The sequence below is a fragment of the Squalius cephalus genome (genome assembly GCF_949319135.1).
Source record: "Squalius cephalus genome assembly, chromosome: 22".
Lineage (NCBI taxonomy): Eukaryota > Metazoa > Chordata > Actinopteri > Cypriniformes > Leuciscidae > Squalius > Squalius cephalus.
In genome coordinates, this window is record NC_137143.1 from 920,602 (window position 1) to 942,756 (window position 22,155).

Genomic DNA, 22,155 nt, shown 5'->3' on the forward strand with positions numbered 1-22,155 from the left:
CAAATCCCAAACATACTCATCATAGTCAACAACATCATTGTCCCGCAAACCTGACATCAACAGGGAGTCTTGGAGTCCTGCCAAACATCAGCTGAAAAGGCGTATATCCAGTCGTTTCATGAATCGTACAATTGTACGCAAATGTCAGTGATTTAAGCTTTCGAGGCCACATTTGGTTTGCTGCAGGAGGCAGAGCTCGAATCATGTTGAATCATGTCCGAGAGTCCTATTAAATCTTTCCACCCCTCCATTGCCCATTGGGTGATACGGAGTGGTGTGTGACTTTTCCACTCCTGCAACAGACAATAGCTTTAAACCATGCTAGTGCAATTCCACTAATGCCAACATAATTTTCGAGTCTATTTCTATGTTGTGGTCGATAGTGTCAAATGCAGCACTAAGATCGAGTAACACCAATAGCGATATACAACCACGATTGATGCCCCTACAAACACGTTAATGTCGCGTGTCTCGCAAGCATCACCTTTGGCTGGCCGATGCTGGACGAGAGCTACGTTGCCTGAGATGAATGTGAAATATGTCAGTGTGTCAGTATTGCCAAAAAACGATTCCGGTGAATAGTTCGGGGTCTTTCACCAGGAACCGCCCCAGAGGATCTTCAACAATAGCTTTTTGATAGACCTCTGAGCTGGGTTGTGGTTGATCGAGTTGAATCCCCTCTTTTTGAAAATACTCTCGAATGTAAGCCTCTTTCTCAGCGTCCGTAACAACATTCGACGGGTATCCCGACACCTGTAGTTTCAACCGCAAAAACGTTTTTACGTAATCGCCAAACAATGTATCTGACCGCTGTGGAAAATGCCAGACTTTGTCTATCTTGGCTACCACATAACCCACACACACACACACACACACACACACACACACACACACTTAAGCCCCTTTCACACAGAAATTCCGGAAAATACATTGATTTGTCCCAGGATCGTTCACACTGCCAGTGATTTCCCGGAATCTGTGAGTGCGTTCACACACATCCAGTAAAGACTCGTGACGTCAGGATGTGTTGTAGAAAGGCCAGTCTAATCTTCCGCCGCTCTTTCCAGTGTAGTCGCGCACTTGGTGGAATTTTCAAATGAGATCAAATCCTCATATTAGAGTGATTTCTGAAGGATCATGTGACACTGAAGACTGGAGTAATGATGCTGAACATTCAGCTTTGATCACAGGAATAAAGTACATTCAAAACATATTAAAATAGACAACAGTTTTTTTAAATTGTCATAATATTGAACAATATTAGTTTTTTTTATCAAATAAATGCGGTCTTGGTGAGCAGAAAACTCTTGTAAAAACATTAAAAATGTTACAGATCCAAATCTTTTGACTGGTAATGTGGTTTTTCTTGATTGTCCTCCACAACAGTAACTAAACCACTGACTGATGATGATTCAGGGCTGCTGTACTGTATATTAGGCAGAAATTAATCTACTTTAACTTCGAGTGACAGACTTTCTTCAGATCATAACATTAGCGTCACGTTTCTTACCCTCATCTGACCTTGACAGCTTCCATTCTGCCTGAACACAGCAGACCCATAAGCGAAGGCCAGACTGAAGTCCTGAGGAAACTGGCTGAGAATCTTCCTGAAGAAAACACTGTTTTTCTGGAGAGCTGGAAGAGTCATAGCGGAGAATACACACACACACACCGATCAGCGCGTGTTTACATCGCGTTCAGAGCGACAACACCTCACTGTTCCCCGCTAGGAGGCTAATCACAGGCGGGATGCTGATAACGAATATGATTAATAGTGATATTGATAACTAATTGATTTTTGTCTTCTGAATCATTTAAATAGGTTTGACTCTTGACTGGTATTTCCCCCGTCGAGCTCTGAAGAGTGCCGGTGTTCAGGTGATAGTTCGCGGGCGCCAGCGTGAGGTCTGGTGCAGCAAAATTAACCAGATTTATTGTGTTCAACAGAATAAAGAAACTCATACGGCAACTTGAGTGTGAGTAAATGATGACAAACATCTTCATTTTTGGGTAAACTGTCCCTTTAAAGTGACGAGGCACACGGATGACCCAAAACCATCCCGATAAACACTGAAATGCTTTCAAATATAAAGAATTATCGGTATCGGCCATAATTTTCATATCATTGCATCCCTGCTCTTGATATTAGCATACGAATCTTAATCAGATTCAGTGTATTTGAACAGTTCTGATCCCGAGTCTGTGCTAAACACACACACGCACACACCAATCGCTCACAAAACGCTTTATTACACTCGCTCCAGAGTCACTCAACAATACAGTTCAGAAAATGAATATATAATAACCCATATCAGATTCAAGAGTAAACCAGACAAGTGAACTTCAGTACTATGATATCAGCTGAATTCAAAATGAAGTAAATATATCCTAAAATACAGATAAGTCCATTCACTAGTGACAAAACGAATGGATGCTTTTATTTATTTTTTTAACCACAGTAATATTGCATGATGCCCAAATGTAATAAATTATGTATGTTATCTGAACTAAGTGCAACAATTACTACTTATTTATTCATTTTTTGACACAACATTATTATACTTCATACACTATTTGAGTGCATTTGAAAATGTGATTTTTAGTTCCCATTTTTTTATACATTCATCTTTGGGCCTTGTGTTAAAAAACTCCTCCCAGGAGAATATAGCAGCCTACAGATACGATACAGGTGCTTTATATATTTCATACTCGTACAGATGTAGTATATGCTGTCGCACAGAAACGCACCACTGCTAGAATGTCGTCTTCGGAAACGCTCTCGATACGTGTTATTGTCATGTGATCAATGTGAGGCCGAGGAGCCGCTCTCGTCTCCGGCTCCGGAGAGCTGCATGAAGAGTTCGCCCAGTTCATTGACCTCGTCCTCGTACTGGGGAAGCCCACGATGCTCTCGCTCCTCGATGAAGTCCCACAGACGCACTGAGTTCAGAAACTGAGAGAGAGAGAGAAATATTTCACATTTTAACCCTCTGACAAATCTTACATTGAATTATTTACATCATCGGAATGGTACGAAACTTGGTAGAGGTTTTGGCACTTGTTATTTGAACACACACACACACACACACAAAAATCATGGACATGTACAGTTTCTTTTTGAGATATCAAACTTAAATTTTGAATACATCTTGTTTAGATTTATGGCTTTGAATTTCTCGCAGTTTTAGAGTAAAACATGTTTTTGAAAATATACATTTCATATAAAATAGTATTTTGCACATTTTTCATAATAAACGTAAAATTCTGTAACCTTTTTTTTAAGTTCACTTTTTAAAATTTTCTTCACTTAAGCAATAATCTGCCACGTGTCTCTAAAGCATTCAAGATTTATGACACTTTAAAGGTGCAGTGTGTAATATTTAGGAGGATCTGTTGACAGAAATGCAATATCACGATGTTTTCAGTGGTGTATAAAGACCTTACTTAATGAACCGTAATGTTTTTTTTAGCTTAGAATGAGCCATTTCTCTCCACACACACCGCGAGGTCCACTTACATCGACATGTTTCTACGGTGGCCCTGAGCGGACAAAAAACATTGTTCTTCGTGCAAAGATGCGAATAAAACACTGACACAATGATGAACAAGTAACAATAATATTCACAATAACTTATTTTACTGAATAATTACGTAAACATTATTTCTTAATTTATCTTTGTAAAGAAACCTCATTGCTTAACTGGCTACTCTCTGCTGTCTCAGACGACGACGCTTCCTGTCGGCCACCGTAACTTCTGATGGTTGCAATTCGTAAACTCACCACTAGATGCTGCTAAACATCACACACTGCACCTTTAAGTTGGAAATTTAATTTTCAGGTCTATGCTCAAAAAGGGAATAAGTGGATTATAAATACAGCGTAAATATAATTTAGTACCATAAAATCCCCTAAAAATTACAAAATATTAAATAAAAAACATTATCGAACTAAAATATAGTACATTAATTTCATTGAAATAAAAAAATACATTTCTGTCATTTCTGACCGACACGCGTCGGAGAGCACAAGAGGACCTTCCTCAGAGTCGTGATGTTGTTTCCGGCTCTACTAGAACAGGTTTCCCTGCTTGAATGTTGATTATTCTCCTCATATTCTCCATTGTTGCGGCTCCTCTCTTCCCAGTCTGTCAGTAACGCTCTGTTTACTTCCTGTCTCTATGAAGCCCCTCCTTCTGAAAAGCACACTGTGCTCTGATTGGTCGGCTGGAGCAGTGTGTTGTGATTGGTCGAGCGCTTCGAGTGTGTTTGGGAAATGTCCCACCCCTTATCATAACCGCCAGTTTAACACACTACTAACTAACTCAACCAGGCCCCGCCCCTTTATTCTGCGTATGACTTATTTAAATGAGGATTTGCATAGTAATTTGCATATATAAGTGTGTGCGTGTGTGTGGTCTTTACCCGGACGTTCCCCTCGGCACTGAGCTGTTTGCGGGGTTTGTCGGGTTCTGCTCGCGTCCCGTCAGCGTATGCATGCATGTAGAAACACTTCCCACCAAACGGACACGTTCCTCTTCCCTGGTCAAAGTATTTACAGGGTTTCTTACTGCAACACACACACACAGAAACAGAAACAGATTCAGGGAGACACCAATATAAAGAAAACACAGAGCGGCCTAATACACGTTTAAACCATAATATCAAACAAATCACTCTGCATTCTGCCAATACAGGAGAGTAAATGGACTTCTCTTAGTTTGAGTGCAGATCAAAGGAAGATCAAAGGCTTTACAGACGCCACTCAAACGTTTAACCTTTGACCTCGTATTCTGTTGATTTCTGTTCGGACTGCAGCTGCTCACTAAAGTGAAGCCATGTTCGGTTCGATCACTGCCAATATTCTAGGAGGGTGTACTGCTTTAATAAATGAGAGCTCAGTTACAGTAACTATCCACCAGGGGTGTGTTTCCCGTACAGCGCCGTAACTCGCTGCTTAACTGCATCGTTGAAGAAATCATCTAGCTAGCCACGACTGTTTCCAGAAACCGTACTGTCGCAAATTGGTCGTTCATCCACAATGGTTAATGACGTCACGCAGGTGTTGGAGTAATAATACTTTTAATGAATCTGTTTGAGATCTAATTAATGCTAGATGTTTTGCAATAAATTACGAACATGTCATCTGAGGAATATTTCTCATTTTTCTCAGTTATTTTGCTTTATCAATTTCCAATTTCCAGATTCTAGATTGCACTGAATGTCAGCTTGCTTATTTTGCTCAAGATCAGGACTTATTGAGTCCACATGTCATGAAGACAAGAAACTCTTCTTCTAACCACAGGTCGAGATCTGTCGTTCCAAACACACAACTCTGCGATGCTGTTTGTGAATGTTCGTTGGAACGATGGTTTCGGGAAACACCGACTCGTTGAACTGCTGATAACGACAGAACTCACGACTATAGTTGGCTAGCGATGCTTTCGGGAAACGCACCCCAGGACGGTTCCTCAAGAACTAAAGGTCCTCAGGGCTATTTTTCTGTTTGCATTCGCACCGTCAGTAGGAACTCTGAAGTGACGTAAGCCGGCTGACATATAAGTTATGCGATTGAAAGAGCAAAAAGGAGGGCTAAGAGACGACAACTTGCGGTGTGCATATCATCGAGTCTGAGAAAAGAGCAACAGCTGAATGCCTTTAGCAGTATTTAGCGAAAGTGGTTTGAGATCAACCGACTGAAGCGGCTCAAACGGCGGACCCTTCAGGGCCCCGAGGACCGTGGAGAGGTCCCAAGATGGTATAGAAGGAGGTCTGGAAGGGTTCATCCTCCTGGCTCCCTTTAAAAAAAAGTACAACCAAGTCGTTTTTTTCCTAGTGATTGGCCAGCCACCGGAGCATGATAAGCTGCTATGGCTGCCACATACACTTTGAGCGTGGATGGGGAACGACCCGCATCCAGCAGCTCTTGTAAGAAGGAGAGTATCACTGATACCTCACATGACTGGGGTTCAAAGTGTCTATCCGAGCACCAGCCAGAAAACACTGACCACTTCAGGGCATAGAGACGCCTGGTAGACGGGGCTCTAGCCTCAGAAATTGACCCTGTCAGGGAGGTCCCTGGGTACCCGTTGAGGGGCCACATATGTAAAGCCCATAAATCTGGGTGAGGATGCCAGATCGTCCCGTTCGCCTGCGCGAGGAGATCTTTCCTCAGTGGGACAGGCAAGGGGACTTCGTCCATCATCTAAGCCAGCTCTAGGAACCACGGCCTGGATTTCCAGAGGGGGGCCACTAGGAGGACTGGGCATCCGCTCTCCCTGACCCGTTTGATGACCTGCGGAATCATGGAAACGGGGGGGAAATGCATAAAGGGGGCAACTGGGCCAGGGATGGGCCAGCGTGTCCCTGCTCTTCGAAAAGAACACTGCGCAGTGAGTGTTGTTTCTCGAGGAGAAAAGGTTGACTTGCCTCGCCGAAAACACTCCATATCAGACGGACCGTCTGAGGGTTTAGAGACCACTTGCCTAGGGGAGTGTTGTCTCTAGAAAGCATATCCGCACCCAGATTCTGAATGCCAGGGATATGTGCTGCTCTCAGAGAGCTCAGGTTGCCTTGCGCCCAGAGGAGGAGGTCTCTTGCCATGGTGAACAGGTTGCCCGACCTGATGCCACCTTGCCGATTTATTTATGACAGCACCGACATGTTGTCCATGCGGACTAAGACATGGTGTCCCTTGAGGTTTGACAGAAATGCTTTCAGGGCCAAACAAACTGCTTTCATTTCCAGGCAGCTGATATGTAAGCTCTTCTCCATGCTCGACCAGAGGCCGGAGACAGGCTTGCCCTTGTGCAGCGCACCCCAACCAAGGTTGGAGGCGTCTGTGAAAACCACTTTCCTCCTGGAGACCACCCCCATGGTCAAACCCTCGTGGTACCAGTCCTGAGCCCGCCAAGGAATCAGGGCGCATAAACAACCATGATTCACCGTAATGTGCAGGCTCCCCGACTGCCATGCAAGGGCTGGCACATGGCGTTTGAGCCAGTGCTGGAGCGGATGCATACGCAGTAATCCCATATGGAGTACTAGCAATGCGGCTGCCATGAGACTGAGAAGTTTCTGAAACTTTCTGAGGGGTGTGTGTGCGCCTGCTTTGAAGGAGGCTGTCAGCTGTTGAATAGAGTGCGCTCTCTGGTGTGAGTCGCGCTCTCCTAGTTGTAGAGTCGATAACTGTGCCCAGAAAGATTACACTCTGGCTGGGGTTCAGTTTGCTCTTGGATAAATTGATCTTGAGCCCCAGGCATTCCAAATGGCTGAGGATTGAAGTGTCAAAAGTTCGGTCTTCGACTGCGCCAGAACAAGCCAGTATTCGAAATAATTCAACACGATGCCTCAGGGGAGAAAGCGCCGCGTCCATGCACTTCGTAAATGTATGGGGTGCTAGGGACAGACCGAACGGCAGAAGGTCTAATATGCCTTAGGTCTAATATGGGTCTGATGCCGCCGTCTTTTTTTAGCACAGGAGGGATTAATTCTATCGCCCCTTTTGCTAACAAATTTTGTATTTCGGAGTGTAGCACTTGACACACGCTGGGCAGGGCAACGGGTAGCGCTTAGCTGGCCACGAAAGGCGGCGTGGTTTTGGGCCTACTCGACGCGGAGCTAGAGAGCTTGGGCAGGAAGTGTCGCATGGCTTGGTGTATATTCAGTGTATCTCTCCGAAAATCCCTTCACCGCCGGGCCGAAGAGACCAGAGCTGGAGACGGGAGCGTTGAGGAACACAGTTTTGTCCGCATCCTTAATCTCAGTGAGATTAAGCCAGAGGTGGCGGTCGAGCACGACTAGGCTAGCCATGCTCCTCCCGATAGCCTGCGCTGTAGCCTTGGTAGCACTCAAGGCTAGGTCCATGGCACTCTGCAGATCCCGAAAGGCCTCAGGGTCCGGGCCAGCCTCGTCCATCGATCTTTTGGGGCGCTCTTGCAGACAGAGCAGCCACCAGCAGAAAGTGCAGCCTCAGCATGGGCAGTACCCAGGCATTTGACGCACTTCGTGTGTCCGTCGGCCTTGTGCAGATGGGATCCGCACGTGGCGCAAGTAGAGCGAGGCATTTGAAACAACGCTCGCTTAGCTTTTTCAGAAAAAGGATATATATGACGATCGCTGGATGGCCTCAGGAGAGCGGCGACAGGAGAGGAGCGGCTTCCGGTGAGTGAAAAGCTCTGTCTGGTGTGGATGGCTCGCTCTAGCTGAAAAGGCTTGTATCCTACAGCGATGGCGTCGGAGGAGACAGAGACGTGAAGATGTCGCTGAAGGAGATAAAATCTGCTATAATGGCGAATTCGGGCTCTAATATAGACTTAGCCACGCCCAATTTGGCGGTCTCTCGTGTGCACCAATCAGCTATCAGCGCGCCGACACACGTCAGAGACCGCCAAATTGCGCCTTGCCATTGGATGTGCAGTTGCCGCAGCACAGCCAATGAGTGAGCCAGACACTCACTGCAGCTTTTACATAGTTGGCTTCAATAATCTGAGGAAAGGAGTTCCCCCACTGCGTATAGCTACGCAATACGAAGTGACCGTTCTCGAAAGGGAACAAAGAGATCCAGATTTGAACTCAAAGGCGGTTCTTCTCATCCTGGTCTTGCACCCTGTCTGATTTTGCTGTGCGTTTTTGTCATTTTTAGTAGTTTTTGTTTTTAAATATTTCTATATACATTTTATATATTCTATAATGTTTGTTTTTATTTAGTTTTAGTTATTTTAGGACATCAAGTTCAACTAAATTAAAATGAGATCCTGCCTTGGCAATTTGCTGAAATAAAAAAGTTGTTTAACATTTATTTTATTTCAAGTTATGAACATGATTTTTTTTAATGGTTCTAGTTTTTGTTGAGGATAATATCCCTGCTAACTTAAGCTAACCTTCATAAACATAGTATAAAGATCTTTAAATGAATTTCATGACTTTTTAAGAAATTAGAATTGATCAAAATCGCTGTACCACTGCAAACACTGAATCCTGTAGAATCCTATAGGTGTATCATAGCTATACCTGTATATACCTGTAATTCTGTTACCAGGCCACAAATCAAACCCGTTTCAGTCATACCTGACTCCAGATTTGAACTCCTCGATGAGGCGGTTCTTCTCATCCTGGTCTTCCACCCAGTACATACTGGGAATGACGAACTCCGACACCACACGGCACTCAGGACAAGACCTGCACACATTAACTCTTCATTACTCCACAACACTCGGTAGTATCGAAGAACTTCAAGGGAGTTTTAAGTAATTAATACAAATTAAGTACACCCCCCCCCCCATATAAATATAAATATATATATATATATATATATATATATATATATATATATATATATATATATATATATACTCACTCACCTAAAGGATTATTAGGAACACCTGTTCAATTTCTCATTAATGCAATTATCTAATCAACCAATCACATGGCAGTTGCTTCAATGCATTTAGGGGTGTGGTCCTGGTCAAGACAATCTCCTGAACTCCACACTGAATGTCAGAATGGGAAAGAAAGGTGATTTAAGCAATTTTGAGCGTGGCATGGTTGTTGGTGCCAGACGGGCCGGTCTGAGTATTTCACAATCTGCTCAGTTACTGGGATTTTCACGCACAACCATTTCTAGGGTTTACAAAGAATGGTGTGAAAAGGGAAAAACATCCAGTATGCGGCAGTCCTGTGGGCGAAAATGCCTTGTTGATGCTAGAGGTCAGAGGAGAATGGGCCGACTGATTCAAGCTGATAGAAGAGCAACTTTGACTGAAATAACCACTCGTTACAACCGAGGTATGCATCAAAGCATTTGTGAAGCCACAACACGCACAACCTTGAGGCGGATGGGCTACAACAGCAGAAGACCCCACCGGGTATCACTCATCTCCACTACAAATAGGAAAAAGAGGCTACAATTTGCACGAGCTCACCAAAATTGGACAAAAAATGTTGCCTGGTCTGATGAGTCTCGATTTCTGTTGAGACATTCAGATGGTAGAGTCAGAATTTGGCGTAAACAGAATGAGAACATGGATCCATCATGCCTTGTTACCACTGTGCAGGCTGGTGGTGGTGGTGTAATGGTGTGGGGGATGTTTTCTTGGCACACTTTAGGCCCCTTAGTGCCAATTGGGCATCGTTTAAATGCCACGGCCTACCTGAGCATTGTTTCTGACCATGTCCATTCCTTTATGACCACCATGTACCCATCCTCTGATGGCTACTTCCAGCAGGATAATGCACCATGTCACAAAGCTCGAATCATTTCAAACTGGTTTCTTGAACATGACAATGAGTTCACTGTACTAAAATGGCCCCCACAGTCACCAGATCTCAACCCAATAGAGCATCTTTGGGATGTGGTGGAACGGGAGCTTCGTGCCCTGGATGTGCATCCCACAAATCTCCATCAACTGCAAGATGCTATCCTATCAATATGGGCCAACATTTCTAAAGAATGCTTTCAGCACCTTGTTGAATCAATGCCACGTAGAATTAAGGCAGTTCTGAAGGCGAAAGGGGGTCAAACACAGTATTAGTATGGTGTTCCTAATAATCCTTTAGGTGAGTGTATATATATATATTAGGGCTGTCAATCGATTAATTTTTTTAATCGCGATTAATCGCATATTGTCATGAGTTAACTCGCGATTAATCGCATTTAATCGCACATTTTTTTAATTGTTCTAAATGTACCTTAAATTAATACTTTTCAAGTTTGTAATACTCTAATCAACGTGGGCATGGATAAATATAGATGCTTTATGCAAATGTATGTTTATTATTGAAACCATAGTCAATATAGAGCATAAGGATGAGATGTTTCAAAGGTCACAGATGTTTTTCAAAGAACTTGTTCATGTCTATTAGACAGAAAGAACAAAAAAATGGCAGGTTACCATTACTTCTCTTTCTTTGCACTGAGCAATTTACTAACACAAACATGTTTAGATTTTTGCATGACAGGGCAGCTCTTCTGAAAATGCTAAATGTACATTTATTATTTATTAGCCTATTACATTGTAGTTTGTCCCTCTCTGTGCCCATTTTGATGAAGCTAAATTCTCAATAAAACTGTTTTCATTGGTATATTTTACTGTTTCTGTTGTCAAACAACGGAATGAATTTGAAATGGTGACTGAAACGCGACCCATTAAGACATAACCAGCTCTCCCTTCCAAGATGTTAAGTTAATCTGCACAAAAATTCTGATAATCGAGCCGTCGTCTGGTGAAATCAAATTCACATAAGATAAAGACAATATCTGTGCTCTGATTTCGGCTATAGCCTACTTGTAAAAATAGAGAAGCAACATAATATCTGTGCTTAACTGAGTTAAAGCGCTGCTCCTCCGCGCGAGACGCAGAGAGAGAGAGAGAGAGCGAGCGAGAGAGAGAGAGAGAGGTGCGCGCGCGCGTGCTGAGAGAGCAATACCGGCGGTACCGTTAGATTCTCAAACTAAATAAGGTTTGGGCGCTTTGTTGAAGGGAAAAAATCGCTGAAGGGGTCTGCAATGTCGCTAAGTTAGCAACACTGTGTATCTCCATTTCTCCAACTAGGGGTTGGGCCACGGGTCAAACAGAAAATACGCGCTGCGTTAATCGCACGGTAAAAAAATTAGTGCTGTTAATATGATTTTGCATTAACGCGTTATTAACGCGCTAACTTTGACAGCCCTAATATATATATATATATATATATAAATAAAATATTTATATTTATATATTATATAAAAAAAAATTGCTGATCCGAAAAATGATCCGATCCGTGGCTCAAAACCCGTAAATGATCCGAGCCATTCCACCACTAGTTATGATTAATTAAAATTCCATCCCAGTGGACTGACTCACTTTCGGATCTGGTTCTGGAACTGCTCGGCGCAGCGCCACTGGCGTATGCAGCTCAGACAGTACGTGTGTACGCAGCTCGACAGGATCCCGAAGCGCCGCTCCGACGGAGACGTCTTCTCGTACACCACATCCAGACAGATCTTACACTGCTTATCCTGACTCTGCTGAGCCGCAAACGCCCGCTCCATGTCCATCTCGAAGGCCGCCATGCACATCTGAGACCGGACAGAATCAACATCATCATCAGCATCATCATCAGAATCAACATCATCATCAGAATGATGATCAGAATCAGCATCATCATCAGAATCAACATCATCATTATCAGCATCAGAATCATCATCATCATTATCAGCGACAGCAGCATCAGCATTATCATCATCAGAATCATCATCATCAGCATCATTATCATCAGAATCATCATCATCAGCATCATTATCATCAGAATCATCATCATCATTATTATCAGCATCATCATCATCATCATCATCATCATGTCCTCCTGCAGTCAATCAGTTTAGCCCTTAAAACTCAAACCAAAATTATTTTTTCTTGAAAAAAAAATGTATGTCTTAACCCTTGCCCCATTTAGTATGCGTGGTTCTATGAATATGCAAATGAGCCCTGCCTCCACTCACTCGCTCAGCTCAGAGATCCACTGGTTGACGATCACACGTTGATCTGATTGGTTACAAGGTAGTTTGTGACGTCAGAAACACCAGCGATTTCAAAGCGTGTTTTTGAGACTGTCTTTGGTTCACTGCAGTTTTAAGGAGGAAATACTCAGCAATGCTGTCGACTTATGAACTTACACATGCTTTGTCTTAAAGCAGATTAAAAACACCACATAGACACATAAACTACATTACAAGCTGGATCTTCACCAGAGGGGACTTTCAATTTACTTTTGAAAATGAAGTTGAAATGAGAAAGGTTTCTACATTATTACTAAAACAAAACACCTATGTCAACATAGTCAAACAAACATTATATATTTTTTATACAACAGTTAATTCTGGTTCTCGACTCTGATTGGCTGAGAGTCTTATCTAGCCGTGCGATATTCTACTAATCTTCTACAGCATTTCTCACAGAATACGTCAGTGGTGGAGGAGAAAACAGAAAGCGTCAATGGTGGAGGAGAATGGTGTTTAAACATGACGCATGATTAATTTTGGGTATATCAAACATGCAATAAACATTATATCTTTACTTCAACTGTGGCACTCAATCTGCTGCATTAAAAAACTGAACTGAACGAATGAAAACCAATAGAAGTCACCTTTTCATGCGCTGCTCTTTGCTCGGGGTCGTGCGGGTGTAGAACCTGGAGCCGGCAGATTTCACACACGTCGCCGTGGAGATACGGGCAGCGGTCGCCATAGTTACACTGGCCCGCCGCCAGGTACGGGCAGAGTTGCGGCTGGGGCCCGGCGTCCGGATACGGGCCGGATGAGGCAGAACTCTCAGAACTCTCCAGCCCAGAGCGAATGGCCTCCAGGTACGAGTGTGGTTTACCGTGAGCGCTGGCGTCTCTGTAGTCCCAGCAGTCCTCGGCACTCTCTACATACGGGCCCAGAGCTGAGAACACACACACACACACACACACACACATTACAATATCTCCTCCATACAGACCCAGAGCTGAGAACACACACACATACACATTACAAGATCTCCTCCACACAGACCTAGAGCTGACAACATGCACAACATAACATTACATCTCTCCAGGGTCTGTTGGGAAAAGACTCAACTCGTTCACATTTCAAATGATTTCTGAAAGTTCAAGAGAAGCAAAAGAAACTGTGTTGCTGCTCCTTCTTTCACTCGTTCTTACAGGTGCAGTGTGTAAATATTAGCGGCATCTAGTGGTGAGGTTGCGAATTGCACCCAACAGAAGTTACGTTGGGCAACAGGAAGTGATGTCGTCATCTGAGACAGCAGAGAGTAGCCAGTTAAGCAATGAGGTTTCTTTACAAAGAAAGTAGGTTTACTTAATTATTAGCTCTATAGTTCATTATTATTATGCAGTCCCAGCAGTCCTCGGCACTCTCGCCTCCAAATGGACCCAGAGCTGCACAACACACTAGGGCTGCAACAAACGATTATTTTGATAATCGATTAATCTAACGATTATTAGAACGATTAATCGACTAATCATCGATTATTTCGCCGACTAATCAGTATGATTGGAACGATTATTCAGCTTTTTCAATTAGTTAAAACACTGAGTTATACATATTCTAACTATAATATATAAAAAAAGAAAATCACTTCAGCTTTTGAAATGTTTTTTTTTTTTAATGATATTTGAGTCAACTAAACAGGTCATTCTCTTTAAGTTTTCAGATTTCTGTCCAACTCAAATCACACACAAATGCTCTAAGCATTGGTTAAATATTCTGTTCTCTTTCAATAGAAAAAACTAAACAAAAAAATAATCAGCTGCATTACAGACAAACTTAAACTGCAAACAATTATTATAAGAATAAAATAAAAAAAAAAAATTTACATGACAATTGAGCTGACAGAGACATTCTCATTCACCTTTTAATTTACAGTATAAAAAATTAACTGACATGATATTCTTCATAACATCTCCTTTTGTAAGTCTTCATGAATATGAAACAAAATACAGGCAAGTGATAAGACTGTAATACCTAATAATAAAAACAGCCCTGACTCCTAAGCTCGATCAAGCTTTATTCTATGCAAAAATAAATCATCACATTACTGTAATTATATTATTATTGTTAATATTATTGCTATTATTAGTAGTATTGCATTCTCTAATAAAGAGATTTACTGCTAGTTATTTAGCTCCAGCTGGAGAACATTCACCTCTCACCGGCTCGTCTCGTGCCGGGGTGTTTCCTCTTTAAGTGCTTTAACATGCATGTTGTGCTCCCGTGAAAAGCAAGTTCCGCCTTGCATGTATTGCACATGACAGCATTCTTGGTTTGAAGTTTTGTGAAACTTTCACACACCTTGCTAGTTCGGATTCGTTTGCACTCCGTCATAATTCGCGCTGTGTTTTCTTCTACCGCAATAGCATTTGTAACGGCTGCATTACACTCTAGCGCTACAGTGTCGCAGCGGTCAAATCGCGATATTGCAGGCCCTTACATTAGGTCACGTGAGATCAAACGACTACTCGACATCAAAGATATTTGTCGACAATTTTTTATTGTCGACGTTGTCGACAATGTCGACTAATCGTTTCAGCCCTACAACACACACACAAAGTAACATTACAATCTCTCCGGGGTCTGTTGGGAAAAGACGTGACTCGTTCACATTTCAAATGATTTCTGAAAGTTCAAGAGAAACAAAAGAAACTGTGTTGCTACTCCTTTCGTTCGTTCTTAAAGGTGCAGTGTGTAAATTCTAGCATCATCTAGTGGTGAGGTTGCGAATTGCAACCAACAAAATGGCTATTTCAATGTAAGGGGACCTGCGGTGTATGTAGGTAGAAATGGCTCATCCTAAGGTAATAAAATGATGTAATATCTTTATACACCACTGAAAACATAGTTATGTATATAATATTGCATTTCTGTCAACAGATCCTCCTAAATATTACACACTGCACCTTTAAAGGAAACGTCTCGGTTACGTATGGTAACCCTCGTCCCTGAAGAAGGGAACGAGACGCAACGTCGGTGACCGACGAATAGGAATCTCGCTAGAGAGGCAAATCTACTTTGAGTGGGAGCCGAGCCGGTGCCCCAGCGGGTTGCCCCAGAGGGGTGCAGCAGATGTGGCGACGTTATGTGGCGTCTCCGTTCCCTCCTTCAGGGAACGAGGGTTACCATACGTAACCGAGACGTTCCTCTTCAGTCCCTACGAATAGGAATCCCTACCAAAGGGCCACAACTGCTGACCCTGTCCAGCGCCCTGTGCAAGCCTCTTGCCCCTTCTTGCCTGGCAGGACGAACACAGAGAGAGCCCCGCACTGCTGTCCCGGGATAACCCATACAGTGAGACTATTGGATAACACTGGGAAAGCGTGCCCTTTCCGTTAGGAAGGAGAACGCTCCGGAACCCACATTCTTCCCCATAGGGGTTAAGTGGAGATATCCATATGGACTAACACAAAGGCTGTACTGCATATGATATACTGGGTGACTTAGCCCAAGGGAAAGACACAGGCATATTGGGATCCCCGCAGGGTCGCACACAAGGAACCCAGCCTAGACCCGGTTCTCAAGGATTCAACGGATAAAGGCCTGGCGCCGGACGCTCCGCCACGTCTGGCCCGAAGGTGTTGGAGGCAGTGTTGTAGTCGAGTCACCAACTGTCGAGCCCGAGTCGAGTCTCGAGTCCCCAGTGTTTGAGTCCGAGTCCAAGTCCGAGTCACCAAAGAAGAGTCCGAGTCAAGTACGAGTGGAGTCACCATTACCTGAGTTCGAGTCCGAGTCGAGTCTCGAGTCCCCAGTTTTATAAATAAAAACTTTTGATTTCAATAATGTAGGCTATTAGTAGGCTAAATGTTAAAATTAACATTAACAATGCTGTAGAAGTGCAGTTTATTAATAGTAGCTTAAATGTTAACTAATGTAGTTGACTAGAGTTTAATAAATGGAACATTATTGTAAAGTGTTACCGATCTGTTATACACCGATTCAGTCGTCTCGTGAGCTCAGTGTTGGACAGATCAGTTGTTTTAACCATTCATTAAAGTGAATCGGTTCAAAGGAGTCATTAGTTCGCGAATCGGACGTGTCATTAATGGACGTGTATCCTACGGCACGCCTTGTGTGATTATCTCGGCAGTTTAGGACAGGACAAGATTTGTGTCAACACAGAAAACATTTCATCACTAGAACATCAATTGATTTTGATTAATATGCGCGAGGGAGAGGGAGCACCGCTCGTGTTGTTTGAAGACGGTGAGAGCGCGGGCACGGTTGGGGCTTTCTCTCTGCTCGTTCTTATATGCTGGAAAAAAGAGATCCCGGCCGATCTTGGAGCCCGAAACAGGAAAAGTGTAACATCTTATATCAAATTTTAAAACCTATTTAGTCAGAAACTTCATCCAACGTCATTAATTTGATGAATGCTCAAGTCCAATTTTATATATCCTCGAGTCCGAGTCCAAGTACGAGTCATCAGTCCGCGAGTCCAAGTCAAGTCTCGAGTCCTGAGAATAGGGTCTCGGACTCGAGTCCTGAGAATAGGGTCTCGGGTCGGACTCGAGTCCTGAGAATAGGGTCTCGAGTCCTGAGAATAGGGTCTCGGGTCGGACTCGAGTCCTGAGAATAGGGTCTCGGGTCGGACTCGAGTCCTGAGAATAGGGTCTCGGGTCGGACTCGAGTCCTGAGAATAGGGTCTCGAGTCCTGAGAATAGGGTCTCGAGTCCTGAGAATAGGGTCTCGGGTCGGACTCGAGTCCTGAGAATAGGGTCTCGGGTCGGACTCGAGTCCTGAGAATAGGGTCTCGGGTCGGACTCGAGTCCTGAGAATAGGGTCTCGAGTCCTGAGAATAGGGTCTCGGGTCGGACTCGAGTCCTGAGAATAGGGTCGCGAGTCCTGAGAATAGGGTCTCGAGTCCTGAGAATAGGGTCTCGGGTCGGACTCGAGTCCTGAGAATAGGGTCTCGAGTCCTGAGAATAGGGTCTCGGGTCGGACTCGAGTCCTGAGAATAGGGTCTCGGGTCGGACTCGAGTCCTGAGAATAGGGTCTCGGGTCGGACTCGAGTCCTGAGAATAGGGTCTCGAGTCCTGAGAATAGGGTCTCGGGTCGGACTCGAGTCCTGAGAATAGGGTCGCGAGTCCTGAGAATAGGGTCTCGAGTCCTGAGAATAGGGTCTCGGGTCGGACTCGAGTCCTGAGAATAGGGTCTCGGGTCGGACTCGAGTCCTGAGAATAGGGTCTCGGGTCGGACTCGAGTCCTGAGAATAGGGTCTCGAGTCCTGAGAATAGGGTCTCGGGTCGGACTCGAGTCCTGAGAATAGGGTCTCGAGTCCTGAGAATAGGGTCTCGGGTCGGACTCGAGTCCTGAGAATAGGGTCTCGGGTCGGACTCGAGTCCTGAGAATAGGGTCTCGAGTCGGACTCGAGTCCTGAGAATAGGGTCTCGGGTCGGACTCGAGTCCTGAGAATAGGGTCTCGGGTCGGACTCGAGTCCTGAGAATAGGGTCTCGGGTCGGACTCGAGTCCTGAGAATAGGGTCTCGAGTCGGACTCGAGTCCTGAGAATAGGGTCTCGGGTCGGACTCGAGTCCTGAGAATAGGGTCTCGAGTCGGACTCGAGTCCTGAGAATAGGGTCTCGGGTCGGACTCGAGTCCTGAGAATAGAGTCTCGAGTCGGACTCGAGTCCTGAGAATAGGGATGGAGGACCATCACTGGTTGGAGGACTCAGCAGGTTTTTCACTCTGGAGCAATAAAAGGTGCAGGAAGCCGACTAGGGGTGCAACGGATCAAAAAACAACTCACGGTTCGGATCGTTTCTCGGATCAGAGTCACGGATCGGATCATTTTTCGGATCAGCAAAAAAAAAAAAAAAAAAAGACAAGACAAATGCACACAAGTTTTGTCTTTTTGTTTATTAACATTTTTAAAATATTAAATTAAAATATATAAAATCAACAGTGGGTGCGCGACAATTTCATTCCATGAAGCGTGAGCTGCGTGACTATAAACACACTGATAGCGTTTGTGATGGCTTTAGCCCGGTCTGATTGTGCAATGTTGAGCAGCCTTCGTTTTCACTCCTGTCAGCGAAACACCGGGGTGATGTCGCTTCAAATGCGTGGCCATGCTTGATGTGTTTCCACCGATGTCCCGATACCACTTTTTCACTTCCGATACGATACCGATGCCGCAGCTTTGGCTATTTGCCGATACCGATATCAATCCGATATTTTTATTTTATTCTTGAACTAATACTACTAATAATAAAATATATGGAAGCACTTTGCTCAATTAGCCACATAAAAACATCTCACTCAAATGGAGAACAAATAATTCTCCAGTATAGTCCACAACAACAGTTGATAATGAAAGACTGCCACCCTTTATTCAAAAGACCTTGAGATATGTTTGGTAATTGTAGGCTACCTGAATGAATTTAAAATTAATTTGCTATATTTCAGATCAATATATTTGTTTCCTTAAAATTTTAATTAACTTTAACGTTATTCTCATCTGAATTATAAATCATTTATTTCTGTATAAAATGATACTACCATTAAAAATTGATTTTCTTTTTTAATCAATGTAGAATGTGTAACTTCAAAATAAACAGATTACTCTGTTTGAGGACAAGAAATGAAAACCAATGCAGTTATGATGAATGTCCAAAAGATGAGATAATTTTTGCTTTTAAACAGCATGTGTGTGTGTGTGTGTGTGTGTGTGTGTGTGTGTGTGTGATTGTTCGATCGCGCCCGTGCCCCTCCCTCCTTTGTTTTACAAGTACTTTAATTTAACTGTCTGATTATACATTATTTTAATTTCTGTTTGTCGTTCACTAAGATAAAAGATTGTGTATGTTCACTCTTTGCTCATGTACAAAATGTTTTTGTTTGTAGAGCATCTGAAGAAACCTACAATCATTGCAATATGGGGGGGGGGGTTCTAAATCAAGTACTTAGCTCAATCTAGCATGTACAAAGGTACAGCTTAGAAAGTATATTTAGATATTTACTTGTATAGTTACTATTTTGGTGTCATTGTGCATGTGTGTTGTCTTTAAGAAAATGAAAATAAAGGGATAAAGAAAAAAAGATGGATTTTCACCACAGGGGGATTTTAAAGAAAAAACGGCACTCTTCATGTGATATATTAAATGATATAAATATAAAAGACATACAGAGGTATTTTTGCCCCTTATCTTGAATCTTGAGGGCGTTATAAAAGCGCACTAGTCTAACCTACTAGACTACATCATCTAGTGTATGTGTGCGCGCTCTCTCTATCTGTGTTTCTGTAACACTCGATTATGTCGGATCACACATCGTTAAAGCAACAATCACAATATTACCGTAGACGACAGACATTGCACAGCCCTAATAGAGTCCAATAATTTACTTTATTTCTTTCATTTCTAATGTAGCATGTAGTGTATCTGCGCTAGAGTCATGAGTGCAGATTAGGGGTGTAACAATACAAAAATGCATCAGTATTGTGTTATAGTTCCCCAAAATAAAAATCACTGTGTCAGGAAAAATTTAAGTTTACAGAGTGTCAGAACTACATTATAATGTTGAATATAATGTATAATAATGCAATGGGGGAATATGTGTGTGTCCTGATAATGCCAGATGTCTGATGTTCCCAGTAAAAGTGTCCTACATTATTATAAATATATCTAGTCAGTGACAGTGAAAGCATATTCATCTACAATAATTCTGTATTTTCAGCTTCAGAATCATGAATATTGTTATTCTGGCGTCTCTTTTGTCCTGTGCTTTGGGTTTCAGCACCAAGTCCGAGTCTATTCATTTACACACACAATGAAACACCAAATTTAGCATTTTAATCAACAGTTAATTTTTTGTAAACAAATGACTTTGTCATTTTTTGAGATCTTGTCACCAGAGTCACCTTCTCCATGGGCTTTGGGCTTTATTCGTGCCCAGGAGAGGTGCGCCATGCCTGGGATGCACTTTTCAGGGAATCAACCCCCCCCATCTTTTTTCCTGGAGGTCTCATGTTTTTCAGAGCTCCACCATCTTGGAGTATCGCAATAATATGGTGTCGTGAGTTCAGTGTGGTGACATGAGGGAATGGTACCTTTGTCTCTCAGCACCAGTGGTTTTTTGCCGGGTTTGCCAGTGTTTGCTGGTGGAGCGGGTCCCGGCGCCGACCCGGATCTGTTCGGGTTCTCGACCGCTGCGCCACGGCCACACGGTTTCACATGATCATATCTATCACACAACACACATATAATACATATATGAGACATACATGGAGATTCTTCAGGTAGGGGACCTCTTCACTCTGTTATTAAAGTCACTTTTCTCCACTTTTTTAATTTGTGAATCATCTGTGATTGTATATACATGTTTGTGATTGATTGTGACTAGACTTTTTGAAGAACCTGGTAAGAAAGAATAATCAAATACATAAAATTGCTGTATCTGGAATTTTTATTTCTAGGAAATATTCACATCTTTAAAATTGCACCGTAAAGTCACTCTTTACATAGTCGTCTTGTGGCTTTGGCTGGGCAGAACTGTGGATCGTATCGCACAAGTCGTGTGTACGTGACCATTCAGCACATAGTTATAGGCATCTAAAGATATATGCCCTCAGTTTCTCTATCAGGTGTAGATGTCAGGCCACTCAGTCGAGGTAACGTTAACGTTAATCCTGTCAGATCATCCATCCAGTGAGTGTGTACGGGTCGGGCCAATCTGGTTCAGTCCGTTAAAGTTAACTTTTGCAAATAACAATCGCAGTCGTGGACAGTGAGTGACCTTACATATTAAGATGAAATCGGATTTTTGTTAAAAAGAAGCTAACAAAACTTGCAAACTAGCCTCCACCTAAGCTCCGCCCACAAAGAGACGTCACAATGTTTACTAACTGAAAAGGGTTCAGTATATCCGAGTGAAACGCTTCACAAACAAGAACAAATGTTGGGCTTGGCTTGATTGTGTCTGTGCGGGAATTGATTGGATGGTTGTGGTTTGCTATTGGTGGATCTCATGTGAGTGACAGGTTGCCCCGCCCTCGCGCCAGTACACACGTCATCAAAGACAAATTGAAGAATCACTCATAAAATATGCCTAGTTACTCAGGAAAATGCGTGCAAAAAGGTTTAAAACATGCTATGTGCGTCACCTGCATCGGTCTCCATAGGCACAGACTCCTCTCTGGTAGTATTTACAGATGGTTGAAGGTTTGCTCGTGGTCAGATCGTGAGAGAACAAACACCTGCTGCCCTCACGACACACACCGTGCAGGAAATACCTGCGCACACACACACATCATCAACACACCTGAATCAGAGCATGAGATGCTGAATAAATGTGTAAATGTCAGAGATCCGATGCGTCAGTCCAGCTAACGTTACACCATTTTCTCTCATGTCAAAGTCATGATGATATTATCAATGACCTTATTTACTGCAGCCAGCGATGCTTTAATGGCTGTGTAATGACGGTTATGCGTTTCTCTTTACCTGCAGGTCACTTGTTTCGTTGACATCTTTTATCCGGGTACGAATGTAGTATTTTACTGTGAAATGTTACTGTCTGCACGGTTTTGTGCAACCTGAAAATATCACCGGCTCAGCGCCGCGACTGATCATTGCTTCCGCCTAGTGCGATTCACTTCCACGAGTCGGTTCTTTCGAACGAATCGT

The 22,155-nt window shown here is 43.2% G+C and overlaps 1 protein-coding gene across 1 annotated transcript; it reads right to left on the reverse strand.

The window, feature by feature from the left end:
* Nucleotides 1-2,013: 2,013 nt before the first annotated feature.
* Nucleotides 2,014-22,122, reverse strand: mkrn2 (makorin, ring finger protein, 2). Its single transcript, XM_079857243.1, has 8 exons — nt 21,973-22,122; nt 21,633-21,761; nt 20,580-20,713; nt 13,123-13,421; nt 11,841-12,055; nt 9,067-9,177; nt 4,423-4,567; nt 2,014-2,953 (listed from the first exon to the last, which is right to left on the reverse strand). Exons 1-8 carry the CDS (start codon nt 21,996-21,998, stop codon nt 2,804-2,806), a joined length of 1,209 nt encoding a protein of 402 aa, XP_079713369.1. The 5' UTR covers nt 21,999-22,122; the 3' UTR covers nt 2,014-2,803.
* Nucleotides 22,123-22,155: the final 33 nt, after the last annotated feature.